Source organism: Myotis brandtii, unplaced genomic scaffold (genome assembly GCF_000412655.1).
Source record: "Myotis brandtii unplaced genomic scaffold, ASM41265v1 scaffold125, whole genome shotgun sequence".
NCBI lineage: Eukaryota > Metazoa > Chordata > Mammalia > Chiroptera > Vespertilionidae > Myotis > Myotis brandtii.
In genome coordinates this window covers 5,853,833-5,871,970 of record NW_005354385.1, presented here as the reverse complement: position 1 = coordinate 5,871,970, position 18,138 = coordinate 5,853,833, and the positions used below count along the sequence as shown (strand labels likewise).

General features: G+C 39.1%; 1 protein-coding gene across 1 annotated transcript in view; it reads left to right on the top strand.

Moving 5' to 3' along the window:
- NEB (nebulin) overlaps positions 1-14,768 on the top strand; it is a 195,250-nt gene extending 180,482 nt beyond the window's left edge. The window contains 15 exon segments of the mRNA XM_014534158.1: positions 580-672; positions 1,160-1,252; positions 2,206-2,298; positions 4,696-4,788; positions 5,377-5,469; positions 6,063-6,155; positions 7,651-7,743; positions 8,035-8,127; positions 8,449-8,541; positions 9,348-9,455; positions 9,561-9,744; positions 10,050-10,142; positions 11,009-11,141; positions 11,637-11,757; positions 13,990-14,768. Coding sequence (XP_014389644.1) covers positions 580-672; positions 1,160-1,252; positions 2,206-2,298; positions 4,696-4,788; positions 5,377-5,469; positions 6,063-6,155; positions 7,651-7,743; positions 8,035-8,127; positions 8,449-8,541; positions 9,348-9,455; positions 9,561-9,744; positions 10,050-10,142; positions 11,009-11,141; positions 11,637-11,757; positions 13,990-14,163 — 1,650 coding nt within the window. The 3' untranslated portion in view covers positions 14,164-14,768.
- Positions 14,769-18,138: the final 3,370 nt, after the last annotated feature.

The following is an 18,138-nucleotide window of genomic DNA, read 5'->3' as shown; positions in this document are numbered from 1 at the left end:
CAGAGCACCAGTTTAAGTGATTCGACAATCACCTTTTTCAGGAAGATGCTCTTCCTGAAAAAATAAATGCCTTCAGTCTCCTTACATTAAAGGTACCTACAGACTAAGGGCCAGCTAAGAGTGTGCAGTAGAAAATGCAAAACAAACAGAAAATTCTCAATGACCCTGAAGGATTACAGTATCGTGCAATTAGAAATTTTTAAACCAAGCAACCTATTTATTAAGTAAAATAGATTTTTTGTGGACCTGCTATATGAAAGGTACTAATACAAGATGTTACAAAATGGAGAGATTTTTCTCATTGCTGAAAGTATGGCTACTATTTAGTGCATTTTAGGAATCTATTAAGTGTTGACTATACAAAATGCGCAATTTAGTGCACAGTTTTTAAAGTAGTAAAATTACTACTTTCAAGATAAAACGTAAATACTTGTGGAATTACTTCTCCTTATTCCTTGGGTGTCATATTTGAAAGCAAGACTGTTTTTATGAGTTTCCACCAAATAGCACAAGTGTAGCTGTAATACAAAGGATTCACGGTCATTTTACCTTTCTGGGTATTCTAATTATCTCCTACAGGTTATGTACAAAGAAAACTTGGGAACAGGCATTCCAACCTCTGTCACTCCAGAGATTGAGAGAGTCAAACGCAATCAAGAGAACTTTAGCTCGGTATTTATAAATATATCAAATAAGAAACTCTATTTTCCCATTTAAAAAAATTACCAGAATAACCCATCATCCTTTTTTAAAAGAGTAACATCTTAACAACGGTTCTGTGTGTATTTGTGTCTGTGTGTGTGCGTGTGTGTATTATTACCTGACCCAAACCATCGGGACTCACACAAAGTGACTCCCTTTTCTGATGGTACTTTAACCACTGACAAGTGTGAGTACTTAGATGTGAAATTCTGTAAGTAAAATTAACACACAATTCCTCATTATACTCATATCTTAAACTCAGTGCTTTCCATTGTACTTTTTTATTCTGAGAATTAGCATTGTAGAAATCATTAAAATGGTGAAGTAAAAGCACTATCCTACTAAATATTATTCACTAAAATACTCCCCCCTCACATACTCCTGTTTTAAATTTCTCCCTTCCTTAATCCTTATGCTTGTTTTGAATGTCTTCTGGGTACTTTTTTGTATCTCACAGGTTTTGTACAAAGAAAATTTGGGGACAGGAACCCCAACACCTATCACTCCAGAGATGGAGAGAGTCAAACGCAATCAAGAGAACGTTAGCTCGGTATTTCTTAGGGGACAAAAATAAAATCCCTTAACTCTTATTTAAAATAATATTTTAACACGTTACAAACATCTGATTTTTCTGCCTATAAAATTACTAAATTTATATAAAAATAATGATACCAAATATTACTTCAGTTTTTCATCTAAATCTAATTTAGTATTTACTTTAGTTCTGGTGTGAAATTTTAACTGTTTTCCCTAAAACATAGTATTGATCACTTTCCTTAAACTTCTGTAATACTCAGTATTTCCTTCCTCAGATCCTCCTTGAATAACAATAGGTGTTTCTAACTGGTGTGGCACACGTCAAAAGTAAAATCTAACATCCCTTTAAAAGGTCAATGTTAATTAGAATTTTAGTGGTATTTATTCTGGCTCTGTTTGATGTATATTTTGTGGTTGCAGTTTTTCTTTTAAAAATGTGATTCTTAAACATTTTCATTCAAAAGACAATGCAGCAATTTTTAGTAACTCAGAAATACAAGTTTCCTTGAGTTAGCTGTTTTTGTATACCACGCAAGATATAACTGAGCTTTCCTTTGGCATAGCTTCAGAATCATTGAAAGCTACTATTTATTTAGCTTTTAATATTTATTTTATTCTCCAAATCTATCTATTATCTCTCGTTCCCTAATTTAGAGTTACCAACAGCTCATTAACTTGAATGCTATTTGATAAGGTCCAGTCCTCTGTCTTTGAGAGAAGGCCTGTGTAAGGACTCCTGCCTGCATCCTGGCAGCTGTGTCTGTATTAATGTTGCTTAGAGACAGACATTGTGCTGTTCGACTAAGTGTCCAAAGGTGGCCTATAGTTCTATTTCTTAAAGTTATTTAGGCCTATTTTACATAATTATGAAAACAAACAAAAATACTTTTTAGAGACTATTTCAAAGGTTATGTCTACCTAAATGATGGCTCCAGGCTGATTTGGTTGTTGCTTTTGTGCACACAGATTTTGTACAAAGAGAATTTGAACAAGGGGACCCCCATACCTGTCACTCCTGAGATGGAGAGAGTCAAACGCAATCAAGAAAACTTTAGCTCGGTATTTGGCAGAAAGCTCCTTTAACTCCATATTTAAAAAATAATAATTAACTTTCTATAAATCCAAACTTATTATGAGTCCCTTTGAAATTCTCAATTTAACAAATTCTCTTTCTAAATCTCACCAACTGAATCCTTCTTTAACCAGCATTTGATTCTAACATTTTATGCTTTTCATACTAGTCCCTTAAAACTTTTAATTGGTTCCTTTCCTTATCTTTTCCCCTGTTATGTTACTACTGGGACTTTTGAAGGTAATTGATGTCCAAAAAAACCCCAAACACTGTCGTTATTATTTACTTGGAACTCTTTTTATTCAATATTTCTAGATTAGCATCACAAGAAAAGACACAGGATTGAGGCCCTGTGTAAAAATAATGGCTATTGCTTGGAACAGGGGTTACCTTGACATAGGTCCTGTCTGGAGCAGCAGCAGTACTGAGAAAGGAAATGGCTCAGTATCAGGACCCAAAGTAATCTCATCTTGATACTTGTTCTAAACAAGCCATTCCATGAATAGAAATCCAAACCTTCTGATTTGTTTTTAACACACAAATCAGACCATAAGCTTATATTTAATGTTATTTTCTCTTGTGTTATTATTGCTGAAAACCTCTACAGTCCTCAAATGGTCTGTGAGACTTCTATAAAAGGATCTTAGATTCAAATCTAAAATCTGAATCAGATCTAATCAAATGTTATTAGGAAAATGTAGCTGAATTTGGCGGGGAGCGGGGAGGGGGGATGGGAGAAGGTTTGATCCAAAATGCTTTTTTTGTGTGTGTGGTTTTTTAATGTTTTTATTGATTTCAGAGAGGAAGGGAGATGGAGAGAAAGATAGAAACATCTATGATGAGAAAGAATTATTGATCAGCTGCCTCCTGAATGCCCCCTATTGGAGGCCGAGCCCACAACCCTGGCATATACCTTGACAGGGAATTGAACTGTGACCTCCTGGTTCATAGGTTGACGCTCAACTACTGAGCCATATGGACGGGGCTCCAAAATGGTTTTTAATTGTTAAACTATTTTCTCAATGTTTCATTCTTTCACATAATTATATCAGTAGCTTTCTTTGGTCCCATTGTCTTTTTTAAATAATATTTTTTAATTTTTCCATTATAGTTGACATACAGTATACCTGTATTAGTTTCAGGTATACAACATAGTGATTAGACATTTATATAACTTATACAGTGATCACTCTTATTAGTCCCACTGTATTTTTGTTTTGTTTTTCTTTGTTTTTAATTACTATTCACTAACAATCTTGATTTCATTTAAATTTTCAATGTCAACTAATACTACTTTTGGAATGTTACCATCAGTGTTTTCCTTGTGGGCATATTATTATTATTCCTTCTTTTGCAAAGGTTTGCATTAATTTTTCAAGATTATTTTCTTCTATATTAGAGTAAGTATATTATTATTTATATCTGTTTAAGATCTTGATGACTCTGATGATCCTGGACAGGATCTTATCATACAGGTGCTTTTCTAAGTAACCCTTTGTGTTAATTATTACACAAGTTGCATTTAGGCAGAGCGCCCAGTGGTGCATAGAACCTTTATGACACCATGGAAAATAAGCAGTGCTGTGTATTTATTAAAACCTTGACTTGTAGACTGGACCACCTCCACAATTGGAATTTACTTAGCAAAGACCAATTTCACCGTATTGCATAGGTTTGGCCTAGGGTTTTAAATATCTGTTCTTCTGTAAGATATTCTGTATAGGAAAAATAAATATTTGCCAATCTAATTGAAAGATAATCTTCCTATTGTACACTAAGCATTTTAGTGCTCTTATAAAATTAGCGTTTGTATCTTTTTTTTATTTCTTGATACAGAAAACAAACATTGAATATATGAGTTAGGCTAAATGCTGAATATCAAACACACTGGCACTTTAGCTATGGATCCATGGTACATGTTGTCCTCCAGATCTGTGTTTGAAAAGACAGGCTGACTTGGGGAAGTTGTCTTTCCCGTCTGATGTCACAGTCTCGTACTAGGTTCCCTGCAAGACAGAGATACATGTTTTTAAAACCACCTTACCTTTTCGTTTGCTTGGATAACAACAAAACTGAGTTTTAACCATTTTAAATCCCTATGTGATTGTTTAGGAGGTACTGTGCTCATAGAAATGAAAAAATAACATGGGTAACTCCGACAGCCTTACCCACGGCGGCTGAGGTCCTTGGCGTCCTAGCGAGTGTTTTCCGATCCCAAGAATGGCTGTTGTTAAAGTAGCTTGTGGCACCTTGTCCGTGTGTAACTCCTGGCTTCTTAGACTATCGTGTAACTTGGTAACAAGGAAGTTGAACTCACCCTTAAAAGCTCACAACAAACGAAATGTTCCTTATGGTTGTTTTCTGGATGCTTTCTCATCACACAGGTGTTATACAAAGAAAACATGGGCAAGGGGACCCCTTTACCTGTCACTCCAGAGATGGAGAGAGTCAAACACAATCAAGAAAACATTAGCTCGGTATTTTGGACAGAAAGGGAAAAGAAGATGCCATTTAACCTCATAATTAAATTGATACTAAACATTTATTATTTTTTGAAACCCACTTCCCTTCCTTTGCTTCTAATATACCTCACTTAGCAAAAGGACATACGTACAACGCTTGCATTTCTATACTACTATCAACTCGATTTCTTAAATTTCAATTAATCCTGATTTCTCTGCCACTTGGTATTTTAAAAATATACATGTTTTTAAAACCACCTTACCTTTTCGTTTGCTTGGATAACAACAAAACTGAGTTTTAACCATTTTAAATCCCTATGTGATTGTTTAGGAGGTACTGTGCTCATAGAAATGAAAAAATAACATGGGTAACTCCGACAGCCTTACCCACGGCGGCTGAGGTCCTTGGCGTCCTAGCGAGTGTTTTCCGATCCCAAGAATGGCTGTTGTTAAAGTAGCTTGTGGCACCTTGTCCGTGTGTAACTCCTGGCTTCTTAGACTATCGTGTAACTTGGTAACAAGGAAGTTGAACTCACCCTTAAAAGCTCACAACAAACGAAATGTTCCTTATGGTTGTTTTCTGGATGCTTTCTCATCACACAGGTGTTATACAAAGAAAACATGGGCAAGGGGACCCCTTTACCTGTCACTCCAGAGATGGAGAGAGTCAAACACAATCAAGAAAACATTAGCTCGGTATTTTGGACAGAAAGGGAAAAGAAGATGCCATTTAACCTCATAATTAAATTGATACTAAACATTTATTATTTTTTGAAACCCACTTCCCTTCCTTTGCTTCTAATATACCTCACTTAGCAAAAGGACATACGTACAACGCTTGCATTTCTATACTACTATCAACTCGATTTCTTAAATTTCAATTAATCCTGATTTCTCTGCCACTTGGTATTTTAAAAATATACATGTTTTTAAAACCACCTTACCTTTTCGTTTGCTTGGATAACAACAAAACTGAGTTTTAACCATTTTAAATCCCTATGTGATTGTTTAGGAGGTACTGTGCTCATAGAAATGAAAAAATAACATGGGTAACTCCGACAGCCTTACCTTACCCACGGCGGCTGAGGTCCTTGGCGTCCTAGCGAGTGTTTTCCGATCCCAAGAATGGCTGTTGTTAAAGTAGCTTGTGGCACCTTGTCCGTGTGTAACTCCTGGCTTCTTAGACTATCGTGTAACTTGGTAACAAGGAAGTTGAACTCACCCTTAAAAGCTCACAACAAACGAAATGTTCCTTATGGTTGTTTTCTGGATGCTTTCTCATCACACAGGTGTTATACAAAGAAAACATGGGCAAGGGGACCCCTTTACCTGTCACTCCAGAGATGGAGAGAGTCAAACACAATCAAGAAAATATTAGCACGGTACTTTGGCAAGAAGAGAAAAAACTACTACTTAAAAGTGATTTAAAATAATGCACATTAATCCTCCTTTTTAAAGACAACTTACATTTTGTGAATTTCTTGATCACATTTATCCTTTTGCCCTATAGGGCTATCTTAGCCTTAACCCCATAATAACAAGATTGCTTTAATCCACAATTTAAAATTCTAATATCAGGAAGTAATGGATTTTCCAATAAAATATTGGTTTGCTCATCTCTCCCCAAACTTACTCTCTATTCACTACCCCCAAGGTCTCTTTGTTTTCTGTATTTGTGAAATTTGGGAGACGGCATAGTCGAGTTGTGGGTTTTTTGTATGTTTTTGTGCCTATGACTTTAGGTTCTCATCTACCTTGTCAGATTTAGACAAAGAGACCTTGGGAAATACAATCCCCATCCTCTCCTTCAGAAATAACGACAAATGAATATTCAGTAGTGGTTTTGGCAAATGGTTATTAATTAACTTAAAAAGGCAAGTGTCACTAGAACTGTTTTTTGTTTTACCAATTTTAGTTCTATTTGTCTTTTTCATGACCTTTAACTGCTAACTTAGTAAGCCATTTCCTGTAATCCTGTGCTCTGCAATATTCTGTATGTTGATAAATGACCGGGGCTGGGGTTTGTGTCGGGGGGATTCTAGCTTACGTAATGAAGAACGCTGGGGCCTCCACGTGAGCACAGTCACAGGTTTCTCCAATAGCTGTGCGCCAGAATCACCTGGAGGGTTTGTTAAACCAGACTGCTGGGTCCTGCTCCCACTGTTTCTTGTTTCTGGTGTGGGGCCAGAAAATGTGCCTTTCTAGCAAGTTCTCAAATGCTGCTGACCTTGCTGCCCAGGGACCCCACTTTGAGAACCACCACCTTAACAGAAGTCTTCCTCTAGAGCGGCATTTCCAAAACCACCCGTGTCCCCAAGAATGACACTGAGGGGAGACATCGAGGTTGAGGATTTGTCATGATGTGTTACCATGTGTTTAATTGACTTACCATATAGTGACATCATTGCTGAGAAGTTGGATGTTGTAGTAAACTGAAGCAAGAGGCACAACACAATGATTGCAAGGAGAAAAGAGAGGAGATGGCCTTTGCTTGTTTAAGGACCCACGGTTGTACTGAGGTGTCTATATGAGTTTAAGTGCTGCATAAAGGTGGGGTTCCCCACTGCAGAGCAGTCTCACCCTCACCAGTGGCCTTCCAGCCCAAGCCCCTAAGTGCTGTTTAGATGGCCTATCAGGTGCTGGAATTCACGGACCAGGGCAGGGTGAAGGGGGTGCACGCTGAGTCTGTCTTGCAGGCTGCACGGATGTCAGCACAGGGTCCTACCCTGGAAGCGTATTCCTTTCCATCTAACCTCACTGCCCAAATGGTTTGGCACCCTGAGCCTCCTAAAGAGTTACCTGTTCTGTTTAAACTTTTGGTGACTGTAATTCTTTTCTTCTTCTTTTTGCCTTTTTGGATCCATTGGACACATGTAGGTTTTGTACAAAGAAAATATGGGGAAAGCCACCCCAACCCCTGTCACTCCAGAGATGCAGAGAGTCAAACGCAATCAAGAGAACATTAGCTCGGTATTGTCTTGAGAAAGTGCTTTTATTTTTGCAAAGTAACCCCTGCCATTTGGCCTGCTCCTAACTCCATCCCAGGTTAAAAGCAAACCACATGCCAGTTTTCTAGAACCGTCTCTAAATGACATACTACACTTAGAACTGCCATTAACTGGCTTTAAGCTTTCTTCTTGAGAGCTATCCTCACTAATAATAATAGATTAAACATGGGGTTTTCTCACCCAAATTGCATTATAGTTAATAGCCTGAAGATTGCCGCCTAGTGACTTTTGGGTCCAACTTTGTATCTCACAGGTGTTATACAAAGACAACCTGGGCAAAGCGACCCCGACACCCTTTACTCCTGAGATGGAAAGAGTCAAACGCAATCAAGAAAACTTTAGCTCGGTATTTCAGAGAGGAGAAAAGAAATTGCTACACTTTTTAACAAGCCTGGCAAAGATGGTTATACCACTAATTTATCTCACTGTTTTCCCCAAACTTTTGTTTATCCATTAAAATTCTTCTTTACCTGCTTAAAAACAACAAACCAACCCCTCCAGCCCAAACGTCACCTTGTGCTTTATACAATAACATTTTAATGGCTTTATCCTCCTGAGGTGTTTCTCATCGAGTGTGATATAATTGAGCCATAACACCAGCTAGCTGATGGTTTTCCGAAATGGTTTTCTGCTCTCTGATGTCTGGATACTCTCTTGGCTCCTCTAGGTGTTGTACAAAGAAAACATGAGAAAAGCAACTCCGACACCTGTTACTCCAGAGATGGAGAGAGCTAAGCGCAACCAAGAAAACATTAGCTCGGTATTTTCTAGGATTACAAAAAAAAAAAAAAAAGGAATGCAACAACTTGGACAATAACATTTTAACTTCATAAAAATGTGCACTTTCTTATTCCACTGAAAATTTACACTAAAATTAACACAACTGTGCTTTTAAATTCCCAATGATCATGCTAAGACATAACAAGTTAATTGCCAACGTTTTCTGCCCCTTTTCCCTTTCCTCTGAGGTAGTTTTATGTAACCACCTGTAACAAATTGACTTCCTAACACCTCCAGTCTTCAGCTTTCCTTTCCTTTTAAGGTATCCTAGGAAACAGGTAATACTCTGAAATGGATGCCTTCTCTGGTTTTGATGTTTTGGGTTTTTCGTGTCTGCAGGACTTTGATTTCTGTATTTGCATATGGGTTTATAAAATCTTGACATAAACCTACAAAAAACCCCCGAGTACTTGTTTTGAAGGCTAGTTCTTTCAAACGTCAGTAGCACATTTAGCACCAAATACCATCTGATACGCTGGTGCTACAGTTCCCAGCAAATTCAAGAGAACACTTCCTTCCTTTTCCCTTCAAAATTATACGGTGCCTCTTCTCCTTTGAAAATGAAAGTTACATTTTCAAAGTCAAAACAGATCCTCCCGGAAGCGAGCCCTGCCCACCCATCCTCACGCTAACCTGCTCCATGTTATTCATGGGTCTTGCTGGGTCCTTTCGGACTCAAGCTTCCCTCCCAGCTCCTTCCACCCCCACCTGTTGGAGAGGGTTTGAGGCTTCAGAGTGAGGACAGTACCATAGACCTGTGCTCATTCGTTTTTTCTCCTCCGGCAGGTTCTTTATTCCGATAGCTTCCGGAAACAAATACAAGGCAAAGCTGCCTATGTCTTGGACACCCCAGAGATGAGACGAGTGAGAGAGACCCAACGCCACATCTCAACAGTGAGTCGGGAAGTCTCTAGGATTGGTTAGCCATCCTGTGGGCACACGGGGCAAAGGAAATGATCCACCCTCATGTTTTCACAAAACGAATTCATGACATTTCAGGTGAAATATCATGAAGACTTTGAGAAGCACAAGGGTTGCTTCACACCGGTGGTGACAGACCCTATCACTGAACGAGTGAAGAAGAACACACAGGACTTCAGTGACATTAACTACAGAGGGATTCAGAGAAAAGTGGTGCAAATGGAACAAAAACGGAATGACCAGGATCAGGAGACTATTACAGGTGATTGAGCCACAGTGGGAAATCGACTTGAAGCTAAGGGGGTAGAGGAACAGAAGTGAATTATCTATAGGGGGGCAAAGGATAAAGGACCTCAATTTGTGTTTCATTAGGTGTGAAAGAAAACCTCTATTATTTCATGACTTGCAAGCCTGACCTCTCTTCTTTATGCTTTGATCTCCTCTGAGGAGGAGACACGACTAGAGCCTAAGCTAAATCAATCCTCCTATGATTAAGTTCGTACCTAGCTCTCCAAGTCTTTGAGAGAGCCCAAGAACATCTGCTCTGACCCTTCATCTCACTTTCAGGTTTACGTGTCTGGCGTACTAATCCTGGCTCAGTTTTTGACTATGACCCAGCAGAAGACAACATTCAATCCCGAAGCTTACACATGATTAACGGTACGTTATGCCACAAAAGGACCACAGCAAAAATGTCACCATTTAGTGGGCTAGAGTCAATGACTTTCTGAAGTTCCTTTCCTCAGTTACCTGAGTTGCCCATTCAGCATTAAAAACACCTTGACGAGTGGGCCAAACTCATGTCTAGTCAAGTGTCACTGCCTCAGTGTAAGTCTCCCTCAGTGTAAGTCTTTCTGAGAGAAATAATGAAAACAATACATAGGCAAAGGGAAGAGAGAATGGATTTGATCTTTAGCAACTTTCTGAACTGTCTTATGTCAAAGATTAGTCATTCCATTAAAGAGGTCACACGCATGCCTTTATTGCCTTCTGTTCATGTTAAAAAGTCAAATAACAGGTAGTGCCCGTCCTCAAAGGTTCTACACTCTAGTTTCCTGATGAAGAGAGACGAGTAAACCAGTGGTTACTCCCTGACAGTAGTTTGAAAGGTCTGCACACAGGTCATGGGAACACAGAGAAAAGGCATCTACACTGACTTGGAAGTTAGGGAGGACTTTCTGGAGAAGGCGAAGTTGGAGTGTGAGTGTGACTATGACCGTGTGTTCATCTTGGTGAGGCAGGAAAATGGGCTGCATGGCGGGAAGGAGCAGTCTCAGGGCCACTCTGGGATTGCCAGCCTGGCTGTGCCACTTCCCTATCACCTGCCTTTTGGTAATTAAACTGTTCTCTGGAAAGTGAGGATGACACAATATGTCATCAGTGCTTTGGGGGTTTCATCCATGGAAAGCTACTTCAGACCGTGCTTGGTAACAAACAAACAAAAAGCAACAGAGATTCAAATACTGCCGGGGATTCCTGCCAACAACGTTTCACCTCTGATCCTCCTCAACACCTCACCTCCCCAGCCCAAGCTCAGCGCCGGAGCCGGGAACAGTCGCGATCAGCCAGTGCTCTGAGCGTCAGTGGCGGTGAGGAGAAGTCTGAGCACTCAGAAGGGGCCGACCACCACCTGTCCACCTACAGCAATGGCGGCATCTTCTTCTCTGCAGGGGGGGGGGGGGGGGGGGGGGGGGGCGCTGACTCCGACAGCAGGTCGGCCAGCTCACTGGCAGTTACTATAACAGAAGCTTTGAGTAATAAATAAATAAATAAATCTGGATTCTTTCTTCTTCTTTTTTTAAAAAAAATATTTTAATTCACATAGGAACAGAGAGGGAGAGATAGAAACATCAATGATGAGAGAGAATCATTGATTGGCTGCAAGCCTGCAACCTGGGCATGAGACCTTGACCAGAATCAAACCCGGGACCTTTCAGTCTGCAGTCTGATGCTCTATCCACGGAGCCAAACAGGCTAGGGCTGGATTCTTTCTTCTAATGAGAAAAGACTAGAATTGTGGAGAGGGCACATGAGTTAGATGTTTCATTTCTCCTTTCTTAGAAATTATTGTTTTTAAATTATGGGGAAAGCCAGCACTGTTCAGCAGCTAAACATAATGATATCTGGCTATATCTTCTTCTTATAAATTATTTCTTCCTTCCTTTCAGCTTACAAACATGCAAAAACCACAGAGCTCCCACAACAACGATCATCTTCAGTTGCCACCCAACAGACAACGGTATCCTCTATCCCATCTCACCCATCTACTGCTGGAGTAAGTAAATAATAAAGAACTTACTCAAATCATTCTTACTTTTTTGATATGTACAAAAATAATGATAGGCATTCTGATTTTTTTTGCACTACACTTTCTACTTTATATGATGCTTTTTTTTTTTTACAACACATCTTAGGTTAATAGCAATATCAGAAAACCTTCATTACAAAACTAAAACTAATTATAAAGTATTATTCAATGATTTAAAACAAAACAAAACAAAAAAACAAAGCAAATCATTAGTTTGGGCTCTTTGGTCCCACCCACTAACTTAAACTAAGATATTTGCTATTTGGTATCATTATTCAAGAATATATGTCTGTATGCACATCACACATATGAACATGTCATATTTTAGACTTCTCCTGTTAATATATATATTGAAAAGTTAAGTCAAATCATGTTCACAATTCACCAGACTACTTCAAAACTCTAAATTTAAGACCCTGGATCTTATTCATAATAGCACAAACACGTAATTATTTAGGATTGAAATGAATATTTGTATGAAGAAAACTATCTACTAAAAGATGTAAATGAAGATCTAAAAAGTATTGAGACCCATTATATTTCAGAAGGGAATCTTGTTAGGATTTCATATCTCCTAAGATAAATCCATAAATTCAAGGCAATCAGAATCCCAAAAGCATTTTTAAAATGTTGTATGTCAAGCCTAAAATTTATTTGAAAGAGTAAAGATGCAAGAATAACCAAGTGAATTTTGAAAATCACAATAGGAAAGGACTTAACCATGTTAAAGGAAAACAAAGCTATCGTAATTAAATATGGATTTAGCATGGGGAAAGTTTTTTGAAAAAGATAAAGTCCAGGGAGGGTGGAGGGTGGAAGGTGTAGGTGGAAGACAGTATAGGGAGAATAAATGGTGACGGGGGAAAAAATTTTAAAAAGATAAAGTCCAAAAATGGACCCTAAAATAAAATAATTATAAGTCAGCATACTACTGGTATGCTCCCAAATTCCCAAAGAGAGAGATACCTGCAATACTGTTATGGTTTTTCAAATTCTTCTCCCAACACAAGTTTGACCTCCTCCAAAGGGGGGAAAAAAGTCCACATATGAACAAGTCCACATATTTCACTTGGACACATATCCATGTTTAATACATTATTAACGTACTATGAAGTTCATCATTTGAAATGTACAATTCCATTGAATTTTAGTTCATTTACAGAGTTGTTCAACATGACCATATGCAATTTTAGAACATTTCATCACCCTAAAAAATACCCTGTATCCATCAGCAGTCACTTCCCATCCTGGGTCTTTCCCTCCATCTTCTATCCAATGTGAGGCATCCACTAATGTACTTTCTGTCGTATATATTTGCCTCTATGTACATATTGACATTTCATATAAATGAAATCACACAATAGTGGCCTTTGTGACTGGCTTCTTTTACTTAATGTTTTGAAGTTCATCCATGTTGCATCAGTACTTCATTCCTTTTTATTACCAAATAATATTACATTGTATGTAAATACCACTTTTCAAAAAATGCATTCATCTTGGTGGGCATGCATGAGTTGTTTTCATTTTTTTGGTTGTTATGAATAATGCTGCTGTGAATGAATAAGTGTATACAAGTTATTGGATGGACATACGTTTTTATTCCTCTTGGGTCTACCCCTAGGAGCAGAATTGCTGGATTTTATGGGAACTCTGTTTAACATGGGAAGAACACCCATAACTGTTTTCCAAAATGGCTGCACATTTTACATTCCCATCAGCAGTTTAGGAAGGTTCCGATTTCTCCACATCTCCCCCAACACCTGTTATTGTCTGTCTTTTTGCTCATCACCATTTTGGTGTGTGAGAGGTGGTATTTCATTCTCATTTTGATTTGCAATTCCCTGGTGACTCGTGATGCTGTGCATCTCTTCATGTGCTTATTGGTTCTATGTATACTTCTTTAGAATTCAGATCCTTTGCCCCCACCTTTTGTGTGTGTGTGTGTGTGTGTGTGTGTGGTATTGAACTATAGTTCTTTAGATATTTTGAATAGTAATCCCTTATCAGATATATGGTTTGCAAATATTTTCTCCTACTTTGTGAGTTGTCTTTTTTACTTCATTGTTGGTGGTTGTACATTCTCTTTTGGGCAACTTAAGTTTATGGAGTAAGTCATAGGAGACCTTAAAATTGAGAGTTTGGGTTAATTATTGCAAATCTAACATATCTCACCCCTTTTCTTTCCATCCTCACAAATAGAAAATCTTCCGTGCCATGTACGACTACATGGCTGCTGATGCTGATGAGGTGTCCTTCAAGGATGGAGATGCTATAGTAAATGTTCAAGCTATAGATGAAGGTTGGATGTATGGCACTGTGCAGAGGACCGGCAGGACCGGCATGCTCCCAGCCAACTATGTTGAAGCTATTTAGGCATTTCAAAGCATCATGCCTGCCTACAGGAACTACAAATCCTGCAGTCAGGATTTCAGTTTAGACTCTCCACTATTACCAAGTTCTCAAGCCACCCAATGATTTTTCTGTGTCCATATGATTTATGGTTGTACCATCTTTCAATATGTTCATATATGAACCTAAACAATTCTCCAGTAAAAAAGTTAGCATGACTAATCTGTCCAGTTATTAAACTGGTTTACTTCCTCATTATCTTCTGGACTTGCACATAAGACAAAGGACAACACAAAATCCATAGGTTCATCATTTTTTAAATTGCCACTATCAAACTTTCTTTTATTTCAGAATAGACATTTTAAAAGTTTCTGCAATGTTATATTATTGCTGTATCAACCCATTTCTCCATTATGAAAATGTTTAACATTATTTCTTTTCTAAAACAACGTGAACATGTAAACGTTAAAGGGAAAATGGCAGAGATGTCCACCTTTTCTGTGCTTACTGAATGCTGATGCTTTTATTTCTAATCCAGTTCTGAAGTTATAAGCTGTTAGTCAATATAAATTGGTATAAGCTAGCAACTAATAAAATATATAATTCTGCAATAAATGCCACTGATGGAATGAGATTTATTTATTATTTTTCAATCCTCACCCAATGATATTTTCTCTATTGATTTTTAGAGTGAGTGGAAGGGAGAGGGAGAAATGGAGAGAAACACTGATGTGAGAGAGACACATCAATTGGTTGCCTCCCACAAGCCCCCGACAAGGGCCGGGAGCCTGCAACTGAGGTACGTGAACTTGACTGGAATCGAACCCAGGGCCCTTCAGTCCACAGGCCAACACTCTATTCACTGAGCAACACGGCTAGGGCAGCATTATTTATCTTTAATAGTTTTATGATGATCTACAAATAAACATTTCAATAAAACAAACATTTCACCAAAAAAATTGAACTTAAAAAAAATGTACTGTTAAAAATGCACAAGCATAGATTTTATCAAAACTCTATCCATACTTGTGTTCCACAAGCTTCCTTTATGGCTCAGCTTATAAAGTTTTAGAAACAGTGTTGGATCCAATCCTAACCTCGGGGATCTTTCTCTTCTGAATCCAGTGGGCTGGCTTTAGGCGACAAAGGCATTATGTGGGCAAAAGGTGGAGTGCCAGCCAATGATGGCTTAATGCTCAAGTTAGCAGAGTATCCTTTCTAAAAAAGAAAAGATCTGTCCATATTACTTTAGAGCTGTAGTAATATTGCTGCCCTCATGAGGCAGAATACAGTAGGTCCTCGGGTTACATTGGAGATCGGTTCCTAAGGTGCCACATAGTCGGAACCCACCTACGTAAGCACCTACGTCACTCACATGGAGCACATACACAGCACTAATGAAGTGAAACAGTAAAAAAAAATTTTAAAGAAAGATAACAATTCCTGACCTTTACTTGTGGTAAATAATAAAAAACATGAAGCACATACGTACATACGTCGAAATGATGGAACTTTTTTTAAAAAAATAAATAAATGGGAGATGGCAATGTAACCATGAAACGACGTACATCGAGTCCAATGTAACCTGAGGACTGCCTGAAGTAAGACGCCAGGAAAATTCCTTGGCAAATGGAATGGGGACACTGAGACAGCTGATTCACACTGGCCACACCCAGTACCCTGACCCACCTGCTTCCTTCTTTCTTGCATGACCACCTTCTTGAGCATTAAGCCCTCAGGCCTATGAGGTTCTGATCAGCATCAAATAATCTTAGGACAAAGCCTCCAGTCTGTTGATCATAGAGATAGAGTTTTGGTCAAATTAGGGGAAACATCTAGGTGTCAGTTGTTTCAGTTCCAGGCCCAGAAAAGCAGCAAAACCAGATGAAGCAACACCATGACTGACAGCAGGACCAGATGCAATGACTAATGACACCCTACCTTAGCACTGACCAATCAGTAGAGACCATGATATTTTCCCATTGATTTTTAGAGAAAGTGGAAGGTAGAAAGAGAGAGAGGAAACACATCGATGTGAGAGAGACATCAATTGGTTGCCTTCCCATACGTGCCCAACTAGGGATTGAACCTACAATCTAGGTACTGTGTCCTGACTGGGAATCAAACCCCAACCTTTTGATATAAGGGACGATACTCCAACCAAGCCTCTCTGGCCAGGGCTATACTCTCATTTTGATGACTCAATATATTAAAGGACACCCCTGGAAAGCTGATGAATAGTCTGTTGAGATCCTTCCCTGAGACCTCGCCTAAAATTCCTCCTTCAGTAAACAGATAAAAACCCTGAAGACAAAGGACCCAAGGTTCTCTCTCTCTCTCTCTCTTAAGCTCGCCTGTGCCTTCTTTCTTCAGGCATGTATCTTTGCTTTCTTTTTCCTAAGCTCTAAGGGTCACACAAGACTTGCAACCAGAGTAGTGGGCAGCAGCAGCTCATCCCAGGCTAATCCTCTGAACCTGTTTACAAGAACCCTTCTTTTGTCGTTGTAACTTACTTCCTGAGTCTACACAGTCCAGCTGGCTCACTTCTTCTGCCTCTGACTTTCTAAAAGGCCAAAGCAGTTCTCTGACCGGCCTGCTCAAATCTCCTTAGAGTGCACTCTCACTTTGCATGCTAAATAAACTTCTTCTAGCACTAGAATTCTTGGCTCTGAATTCTTTCTTTGAAGAACTCAAGAACCAAGAGCCGACATTGCTGGGGTGGGGGTGGGTGGGCGCGGCGGCGCAGACTCTGCTAGGACTCTGGGCAGTCCTCCGTGTCTGTCGCATCAGCCTCCTGCGGCATCTGGGATTTGTCCAGGGCCATGGCTCAGCATGCAGAGCCTGAACCCACTACATTTAGATGGTGGGCCAGCCTGTGGGCATCTTAGTGGTGTAGTGTCCACAGACTTCTTAATGTGTCTGAGACTCGGGGAGTACACTAGCGAAGAGTGCCCACACTTGTGAATGATCTGCGACTACACCTGTTTGCTAGGCACTATGTGAGATGCTGGGGCTTGAGTGATGAACAAGAGACAGTTGGTGTCCTTATTAAACTTACAGATCCTAGAAAAAGGCAAACCATTCCTAAGCAGCCTAATGGTGGAGAGAGCCACTCTCCCCCTCCCAAGTCTTCAATCTTCACTTAAACTGGGTTAAAACTGGGCAACAATCCCATTGTACACTAGTTTTTTCCCCTAAATTTGGGGAACATTCAAAGCATATGCTCAGTTACAATAAATGTTTTAGTTTTTAAATTTCCTATTCACTTCGAAAAGCTGCCCCGGCACTTTATAGTTGCTATACAAAAAAAAAAAACAGACATAACCTTTATCTAATTTTAGTTTTTTAAAAGCTTCAATTAAAAAATTTCAACATATACAAAGATTGAGAATTCTACTCTACCCATCTCCTAGCCTCAAGTTATCAACTCAGGGTTAACCTTGTTCTCTTTCCCCCACCAATGCTTTCCTCCCACTACCTTGTGGGATTCCTAGTAATCACATTTCCTAAAAATTAAATCGTAATTGACACACCTTAAAACACTAAGTTCAACATTCCCCTTCATTCCACTTTGTAGCCATCTGTTAGGGCCCCCATTTTTGTCAGTGCATTGACACTGGAGAAGTCCTTTGTGTGACTAGAAATTCATGTCATATTCAAAAGGTTGTAACGGAAATGTCTATAGATTACACCAGGGGTGGGCAAACATTTTGACTCGAGGGCCACAATGGGTTCTTAAACTGGACCAGAGGGCCGGAACAAAAGCATGGATGGAGTGTTTGTGTGAACTAATATAAATTCAAAGTAAACATCATTACATAAAAGGGTACGGTCTTTTTTTTTTTTTAGTTTTATTCATTTCAAACGGGCCGGCCCGCGGGCCGTAGTTTGCCCACGGCTGGATTACACTCAAGCCAGAACTCAACTCAGCTCTCAATGACCAGTGCTCCCTGGTACTACTCAATGCCACTCCCTTGTGAAATGTGTTATGGATTTTTG